We start from the raw sequence: 9,773 nt of genomic DNA, 5'->3' as shown, positions 1-9,773 counted from the left end.
ATGACTGCCTGATGACTACAATCAGGAAGCATTTTTTTTTATTTACCCCGCGTGATTCCGTTAATCCGGAACTTTCATTTGATACCTTACACGCCTTAGCCTCATCAGTTTCACTTTTCACCCAATCTAACGTGGTCATTATTCTGTCTTAAGGGGCGCTGCCCAGTCAATTCAGCTAATTCATTTGAAACAGTAGAAAGGACAGCCCCCGCCCCCATTTCCCCCCGGCTCTCACCTCTTCCTTTGTGACCCCTAGTATATCAAGCCGTTAACAGTAGCAGGCGAACAACCAGCACGCCAGCGCCGCCGTGTGCTTTCCCACCACCCTTTCCCACGCTCTTAGTGGATCCGTCAGGAGGAAAAGTTAAGACAACCCTTTTTTATGACCTCACCAGTCAATTATCACTCACGCGCCCAGCCGCGAAAATTAGGTATACAGCAAGTGCTTATGGCCATAAAAATTCAACAAGAAACTAAAAAAAATCAGACACCACCTCCCTCCCAACCGATCGTGCAGACCGCGATTGGTGCCATACCCGCAGGTAACTTGAATTCCGAGCCCACAGTGACGCATGAAACTTAACAGCCAACCATAGCTACCTGCTAGGCTACTCATATGTACTCAAACTCCAAATGGACTTAAAACTCCTATTTACTCAGAACTCAAAATGTACTCAAAACTCAATATGTAATCAAACTCAAAATGTGCTCAAACTCAAAATGTACTCAGAACTCAAAATGGACTCAAACTCAAAATGTACTCAAAACTCAAAATGGACTCAAACTCAAAATGGACTCAAACTCAAAATGTACTCAGAACTCAAAATGAGCTCAAACTCAAATTGTACTCAGAACTCAAAATGAACTCAAACTCAAAATGGACTCAAACTCAAAATGGACTCAGAACTCAAAATGGACTCAAACTCAAAATGTACTCAGAACTCAAAATGGACTCAAACTCAAAATGTACTCAGAACTCAAAATGGACTCAAACTCAAATTGTACTCAGAACTCAAAATGGACTCAAACTCAAAATGTACTCAGAACTCAAAATGGACTCAAACTCAAAATGTACTCAGAACTCAAATGGACTCAAACTCAAAATGTACTCAGAACTCAAAATGGACTCAAACTCAAAATGTACTCAGAACTCAAAATGGACTCAAACTCAAAATGTACTCAGAACTCAAAATGGACTCAAACTCAATCGGCCTCAAACTCAGTCGTGATCACTCGGCTCAAACTCACTCAAGCTCAAACTCACCATGCCACACTAGCCTCGCGCTCACTCAAACTCAAACTCACGCGTGAGTTTGAGTCCAAATGAGTCTGAGTGAGTGGACTCATGAGTGAGTTTGCCGACCTCTGTTCCTATAACGCATATCTGAATATCGGGAAAATGTTCCGAAATATCCCTCCAGGTCTTAACAAAAAACATATGTGTGTTAGAATAAATTTAACGAAGACGTGACTCGTTTTGCTCAATAAACCTCCATACTGGTTATATGCCTGGTATAGAATCAGCACGCGCGTATATACACACTGGGTTATTAAAGACGATAGTCTTTCTCGGGCTACTTAAACCCAGAAATTTTGGTCTGTCTGTATGTCTGTCCGTCGGTCTGTCTGTGACTCGATTCAGCCACCCGGCCAAACTTAAACAATGCCTGCGCAATTGTCTTATATAGACACAGCTAAATCTACCCGTCTAAAGCCCGTTCTACATGGAGCGAATTTCGCCTGCGAATCCGCTGGAACGAACATTCGCACTTGCGAAGTTCGCAGTGCCTGGAATAGTCGTCTACATGGGGCCTGCGAACGCCGCGATTTTCGCATTTCAGATGCGCCTTGTTTGCAGACTGAATTAAGTTTGCCACCAGCAAAGGTTGTTATTTTAACAAGGGTGGTTTTATTTTACTTTCGTGGCAAGTTGTTTCTGCCTGGTTTGCGGTAAATATAAGTTTATTTGCGGTTTTATATAAGAATCGCCAATTATTTATCAATATAGGCACACACAGCAGAAAAGACAAACGTTTTGGTGTGCCCGCGCTACCTACCCGCGCTTTTGTCGCGCTCGTACAAGCAACGCCATCTGGTTTCCAAGCGTGCAAGTGGTGTCGAGCTGTGCTCCTATTGGCCGCAGGTCCGGCCCCTCTACGCCGCACACGCCGCACGAGCGGCATTTGCTCGACCGCTTCAAATGTTTGGCACTTTGCCGCAGCAACGAAAAAAGGTGGTTTTGCCGCACGAGCGGCGCCGCATCAGCGAATTCGCAGGCGAAATCGCTCCATGTAGTACGGGCTTAAGTCCGGTGTAATGTTCATATCTGTCAACATTGTTGAAGAAGAACAAGACATTACGCAAATATAAGAGAACAAATTAATAAAGAAGTGATGCTTGCAGTGTTACTTTATAAAAAATCATACATGCTTGACTTTGGCGAAATTAAATACTTCATAAACTCCAGAAAAAATTCACTTTGCCGTCGCCTGCTGTCGCCCGCGCCATTATAGCTTCTTGCGGCAGTTTGAGGAATCAACCGGCAACAGTTACGAAAGGTTCCACTAAATAGGTTCCACGTTCTGCTTGCAACGCACGTGGAGTAGGGAAACGCGGTTCTATAAACGTTGAAGTAGGGCGCCTCGATTAAAGGCGCGTCTTCGCCGCACGGCAGCGTTGGCATCGAGACACCCGGTTTGGAGCAGTGGAACGCGGAAAATTTAAAATGATTTAAGCAAACCTTTGGTGTATTTACCTTGGGACTAGCGCGACGCAAGAGGAACAACATGATAGGTGAGCGGGAAAGCGAAGGGATGCATTTACTTGGCAAAATTCAATAAAGACTATTGTCTTTTGACGACATTTGCAACGAAAGAAGCAGATACGCGGCCAATTTTTTTTGGAACTCAACCTACAGTTTTTGCAGTCTATAGTGCATGTCGGCAAACTTTCATGCCTTGACAACGTAAAGTGATGTGACAAAACGCATTCAAGCGTTCGGCAAGGTTGCAAAAACTGTTTTACATATGATTACCGGGAATCGTGATGCCTTCTGCCAAAGCCGACAGCCCTGAAGGCCTAGAACTTGTTTTGGTCTTCCATTTTCGCTGTTGTCGGTTATTAGCAGCTGACTGTTCCTTTTGTTCGAATGCTTACATTAGAAGCTGACCCCTAGCTCTGACTCTTCGCGCTCCGCACAGGACCGGCTTCGCAAGGAATGGGGTGGCGCCGGCAATGTTTCTCCCGTAGCGGTATCCAAAACTATACTTTAATTGACACCATGAGCTAGCGTATGCGATTTTAAGCCTATTATTATGATAAAAAGTTACCCACACGCCAATTCTGGTGCGGACAAGCATCAGACGTTGACCGAGCGCAAAGAAACAGCAGGGAGAGTGATCCTGAGTGAAGCAGACGACAAATGCGAGAATCCCTAAGCTGACGTCACGGAGGCGCGCTTCGCAGCGCCGCCTGTGTTCGCGCTCACCGCCAATAAGCGCGTATTATTCTAATGCGTTTCACTTGCAGCCACAAAATTCGGCGCGCATTTGAATTCCCTAAATAATTTAACATGTTGCGGCGTGCGGCAAGACGGCTGCGACGTTTCGAACTTTCAGGAGGCTGCAGATAATATCATACTTTCATTTTTAACGGTGTAGCAATCTGCGTTTCGCTTATTTCGAAGCGCACATCCCCAATACTTCCTGTCCCCTCACGAATGGTTACTCCCCTTGGGTTTTATTGCTAGCAGTTTGCATGCGCATTGCGTTCGTTTCTTGTGCCTCTCACCTGTACGTGCATTCCTTGCTTGCCTTGGGCGTTTAAACCTTAATCATTGCGTTTTCGTGCGCACCCATCGCAGCTGTTCGCCGGCCAGCTGTCTCCGCCTGCCGAGAGGTTTACCCTTTCCGAAGAGCGGAACTCCGGCTCGCCACAGCGTGGGCACGTGGCATCGGCAGGGATCGGCGGCGGCTGGAAGAGGCGCTGGCGACGTCTAGTGGGCGCCGTTTTTCCCCCTGCTTCTGCGAAAGCCACACATGGCAACGCTGCTCATCAGGGCGAGCCGGAAGCTATCGCCAAGGACGTCGCGTCACCGCCGGTAGCGTTGTCAGTGAGTGCTTGGCAGGGGCTCACAAAAAGAAAAAGGAAATGTATTAATGTCCATGAAAGCGAAGTGAGGCGCAGGCTAGACTAACGCCGCCTCTATAACATTGCCTGTCGTGTCAGCCGGTTTCCAACGGCAGCAGTTCGGACGGCCGAGAGAGTGTGCATCAAGGCGGCGTGTATTCCGAGACTTTAGTCAGGAACAGACTCTTCGGAAGGAATCGGTCCGGCCGGTGTCTGATCGAGGCGCTAGGCGTGCTGCCCAAGCCCTCTATCTTGGCCGTGGCTCACAGCTAGGTTGCAATCGAGGCTAGCTCTTAGCCTAAATTGCAGCGGACGTGCGTGAATCGAGACGCACCTAGTGTCCTATAAAGTTCTTCTATATAGCTCCCACAGGGAGCTATACTATATAGAGGAACTCTAGTGCCCTAAACATGGAGGCACCACCTTGCGAAGGCTGTACGAACCGTGTAAATCATCTCCTATAGTTTCCACGAAGCGCCGCTGGCCGGCGAACGGCATCACGCGGAAACGCTGTAGCGAGCGGGAAAACGAAGGAGGGGAGAAACAGAAAATTGGCTGTCCGCCATTATCTGACTCGAGGAATAGTGGACTAATTTCAAGTAGAACATCAAGGAAATGTACTCTTGTGCTCAAGTATCCAATGTTCTACGCCACGCATGGAGGCGAGAATGCTCAGGAGAGGCCCTGATATCACTTTTCGTGAAGCCACTTGCAGGTTGCAGCATGCCAAGACTCCACAGCCCTTTCACATTCTCCTGTGCAAAGCATCAGGGCAGCTAATAAGGCCCGCTAGGTCACGAAAACGCCGAAAAAACTGCTGGCGCCGCTGAGACTGTTACAAATCAGCCGTATATCCTCGCCGTCTCCGCTGCTAATTTTGTTCACACTAAAAATTGTGTGTGGATTGCCGCCGCATTCAGCCGCCGTATCTGCAAAGTGCATGTAGCTGCCTGACGCCACACTTTCTGCAATGCACTGGGGATGCTAAGTACTTCTCTTTCTCCTGTGTTCAGCAGCTGCCACAATGCATCGTATCGGAATTTCATGTGGGTGCGTATTATTGAGGCCAGATCGGTAAACCTTTTTCATCTGAGGGTTGGATGCTTGTTCACATTCACGGAATTGTACGCACGTTCTCCCGCCACGGCTGCCGCGAAATGTTCTCTTCCCTTCTTGCGGGACGTTTGGGTATTTCGGGGCAATTTCTCGTTTTATGGCGAATTTACCTGGGTTCTTTTTTATGAGCTTTGGCTTTTGCCCTTAACGATAGCGGACGTGCATTTTATCATATTTTAAAACTGGCTTCGGAACGGCCCCCATACAAACACGGTTACATAAACTTAAAGTGCTTGAATGTGGGGAATGGCACTCAACGCCAAAAAAACTGTGAGCCTAACTTTTACAAATAAGAAAACTCCGCTAAACTTTGCCTACACTCTTGACAATAATGAAATGGCTAAAAGTAACCACGTGAAATATCTGGGCGTAACGCTTACGTCTAACCTAAGCTGGGAGACGCACATTGAGGCTGTGTGTTCTAAAGCACAAGGAAAATTGGCGTTTTTAAGGAGAAAGCTTCGTAATGCACCTCCTGCAATGAAACTAACTGCCTATAAATCTCTTATAAGACCAGCCCTAGAATATGCAGATATCATTTGGGATCCATATCAGAAATATCTGGTTAAGAAAATAGAACGGATTCAAAACTTGGCAGTTCGGTTCATTTTTTCAGATTATTCTAGTCATACCAGCGTAACAAATCTGCTGAACAAAGCCCAGCTTCCCTAACTGGCACGCCGCAGAATAACTTCCAAACTAAAATTTTTATATCTTCTTTATCATGGCCGTTTTAAAATTTCACGAGACGATTACCTCCTTGAACCTTTTAAACATTCCTCACGAACAAACCATCACAAAGTGCTTCGACAACCTATTAGTCACAACAATGCTCATAAATACTCTGTTTTTCCCTCCTCTATTTCTTACTGGAACCGATTACCGGCAAGTGCTGTAAACTGTGAGACCGTGCAATCATTTAAGGATCATATTCAGGATTTGGAATTTGTATAAAATATAAAACTCATGTGGTATTTCTTTCTGGAAAAGAGAAATCCAGCTGTTAATTATTGTCTTTATTACCTTTGTTTCTTTGTCTTAATAATGTCATGACTGTTTTTTTTTTCTTTATATATTTGTGCCTCTCCGTGTGACCATGATGTATGTAATACTTGAGTGTATTTTGTTGTACCACTCCTGCTTGGACCGCCAAGGTCTGCAGTATTTTCAAATAAAATAAATAAATAAAAATGTGAAAAGCTAAGATAATTTCCTCACGCGCACAACGGAGCCTCGAATAACTAAGGTGCTTTTGCTACAAAAAAACCTTCAAATATCCAGCAAACTACAAAAACCCTGGACCTTCATTTGAATCAAGAGGCAACCTCTAAGCAAAATTCTGTATCTGGAATGGGACAAGCTAAGACAGTCGAACCATAAGCAATGACACGCGGTAAAACTACAGATGTGGCAGTGGATGCAGCTTCCGACTCGCAAATATTAGTCAACGAATGCAATAAATAGAGGTAACACGAATGAAAAATTATGGAAGATGTTTATAGTATTGCTGTTGCCTGAGCTTTATCTGTGCTGGGTGTGTAATTACGGCAATAAATACTGGGTAAGCAAGATGTCCTCATTCTTTAAGAAGCATTGACATGCACATGACTGCTACAATTAAACTTATCAGCTTGCGCCAAGCATCTGCAGCTAAGTGAATAGAGTGCCTCTACCCGCAGCTCTGAGGTGGCAAATGCTTTCAATGTTTCACTTGTTTCGTTCAGGGTTCTGACTACCGGCCACCGGCGCCTACAACGTGCCCCAAGCAACGCCCGGGGGGCTTCATTCGGCGGTCGCTGCGCAGAATGGCACTAGGCAAAAAAAGGCGCCTACACCCGACCAGTCATTCCGAAGCCGACAACGCCTAATTAGCCCTGAGCACATGGACAATGACTACCGTCTACACCTTTTGAGATTAAACTCTGCATTTCCATGCTCTAGCGGGCTTCGCGTTGGGGTACACCCGACTTCTATCAGATTTCATGTCTTTTCAACCCAACCTTTTATCTTTTAGTCGTCGGACATGTCATGCTGTTTTGACAAAAAGATTACTCTCTCAGCTAGCTTCGGTCGGCAGCTTTTTGTCTTTGCTCTGCAAGCATTATTTCCCGACGTGCGCATGTCGAAAGATTACTTCACAATGAAGCAGGCCTGAACGTGAAACAACCAGCCCATTTTGCAGTGGCAGCTAAACGGTTTGACTTTTAATAGTACTTTTCCATAGAACTTCCAGGCACGCACAGGTTATAAGGGGACAAAGAAGTTGGAATAATTGCGCACCAAAGTTTCGCATTAATTTCCTATGACAGTACCTTTTGGTATAGTGACTTATTGTCTCGTTTCTCGCGAAGAAAAATAAAACGCCGATTTGAGCTGTTCACTTCCTTCCAGCCTAATCAGCCAGCCCTTCATTAAATGTGACATTTCGACGTCAAAAAACACTTGTGTTCAGTTCGTAATTTTTCAAGACATTTTACCAACATACGTGTGCCATCAGAGGAGCTGTTTGCTATCTCGTATCACTGGAAGCAGTCGTATCTAAACTCGGTTCGCTTCAAATTTCTATTAAGCGCAATACCTTTATAAACAGCTTGCCAGACGATTTGGCCCTGGAAGTTGTGAAATACCTTTATAAACAAACAGCTTGCAAGACAATTTGGCCCTGGAAGTTTCCCTGTGTTTCACAATTTTCGGGTTGAAAATAGCAACTTGGAATTGTGCTACAAAAATGTCTAGTGGGCTTTGCTGCTTTCAACTGGCCCTTTGTCTGCTGGTGATTCTGATGTTGAGCTTATTTCTGCAGTTGTTTCTGCCACTGCTTAAAAGAACATCCCGTCACGCTACTTTAATATTTATAGTGCAAACAAAAAATAAACATGCCGGTTGATGAGCACGGCGAAGGTCCGAGGTTGAGTATTCTTGCACGTCACCGTAATTCTTTTACTTTTCTGTAGACGTCAGTTATAAGTTTTGGCCGCTTCTAACATGTATTCTAGTGAATAAAATTTCCTTTTCAAAGAGCAGCATGCTTATTTCTGTATTGTAGACGTGCACTGTTTCTGCAGTGTAATGTATAACAGACTTCGCACGTCTCGATATGACCGAACAAGGGTGGTTGAAATTGAGTTGATGCCAGCGCGCGCAACACGCCTGGTAATGGCCGAGTTGTGAGTCTTCCAATTCAAATGCTGCTCATATTACAACCAAGGACTTTCTCAGGCTCGAAAAGCGAATACGCCCGTGTATTCGAGACTTGGGCGCACGTTAAAGATCAGCGGGTGGTCAAAGCAAATCCGTAGCCCTCCACAACGGCGCGCCTCATTGCCTGTGTAGCGTTCGCACGTTAAACTTCATAACCAAACAATCGATGTTTCTCTGTCCTTGAATAGTTGCTCTCCAATCGTGAAAGAGCACGGCTTTTTGAGGCAATCGCTCGTTTCTACTGCATCCAGCCATTGTACTAAGATGGTGTCGAGGCCAACGTTGCTTACATCGGCGTGCAGTTCCATCTAGGAATATTCGTCAGTTTCCGAATATAGGGGTACCTTCAAAGGCCATGCATTGCTTCTACCCCAAAACCAAAGGTACGTCATCCTTCGTTAAAGGAGTTTATCGCTGTACTATTAAAAGTTAAAAAAGTCTTTTAGCTTTCCGAATTATGGTAGCACATTTATTGGCTTAGGAAGGTTTTGCCTATACAACTGTCTCGTTTCAGAATTTTTTAGTGTTTGCCGTGTGGCTGAATTGAGGGACAGGCAGACAGACATACAGGCGGACCAAAATTACTCAGCAGTAAGTAGCCCGAGGAAAACTATAGCCTTTAATAACGGTCCCATACTCATGAAGGAAGTTTAATCTGGGAATGGTGGTGATGATGATGATGGTTGGTGTTTAATGACGCAAGGCCAACGAGGGCAAAGAGCGCCAGAGAAGTTCTTTAATGAAAAGAAGTGATTACCACAAAAGGTAGGGATAAAACGTGTAAACCGGACATAGTAAGATCAATAAAGATAATCGTGATGGCTGGTGTATAGGGCCAGATTTGATTATGCACGATAGGAAATGAGGTTTAAAAACTTAAAGTCTGACAAATACTTAAACACGCGTTTCACAGAAACCATGGCATCGTCACCCAGAAACAATGATGGGTGTAGGGGAATATGTTGTCTGTAGAGCTCTCTGAAGTGTTGGTGTCTTGTTGTGTGAAATGCCTTGCATGTGATTAGTATGTGCACTACGGATAGGCCCTCCCCACACCTGCTACACAGGGGTCTTGGAGATCCCGTGAGCACGTGCGAGTGTGTTACATGTGTATGGCCTATCCGTAATCTAGCTAAGGTAACTTCAATGTGCCTGTTGTGTGAGTCAGTAGTGTATTGTCCCAAGTGTTGTTTTATGACGTGTAGTTTGTTGTCTGTCTGTTCGCTCCAGTCTGCTTTCCAAGTTTTACAGAGTTGCTGTCTTATGTGTGGCTTGAGGTCTGTGTAATGTAGTGTTGTTATGTTTACTGTGTTTCGGAGTGCAGCATT

The 9,773-nt window shown here is 45.1% G+C and overlaps 1 protein-coding gene across 2 annotated transcripts in view; it reads left to right on the top strand.

Annotated features, from left to right (window-relative positions):
• LOC144163979 (uncharacterized) overlaps positions 1 to 8,247 on the top strand; it is a 44,831-nt gene extending 36,584 nt beyond the window's left edge. The window contains exons 4-5 of one of the 2 annotated variants that reach the window (XM_077694620.1): positions 3,863 to 4,099; positions 6,969 to 8,247. In XM_077694620.1, coding sequence (XP_077550746.1) covers positions 3,863 to 4,099; positions 6,969 to 7,112 — 381 coding nt within the window. In that variant the 3' untranslated portion in view covers positions 7,113 to 8,247. Of the gene's footprint in view, positions 1 to 3,862; positions 4,112 to 6,968 lie in introns of both variants that reach the window. The other variant, XM_077694616.1, reaches the window with a different exon arrangement.
• The last annotated feature ends 1,526 nt before the right edge of the window (positions 8,248 to 9,773 follow it).

This window comes from Haemaphysalis longicornis, unplaced genomic scaffold (genome assembly GCF_048455015.1).
Source record: "Haemaphysalis longicornis isolate Haplotype H1 unplaced genomic scaffold, Haemaphysalis longicornis Haplotype H1 scaffold_1, whole genome shotgun sequence".
Lineage (NCBI taxonomy): Eukaryota > Metazoa > Arthropoda > Arachnida > Ixodida > Ixodidae > Haemaphysalis > Haemaphysalis longicornis.
Note: the sequence above shows the minus strand (reverse complement) of the source record. Positions and strands in the feature narration are given on the sequence as shown.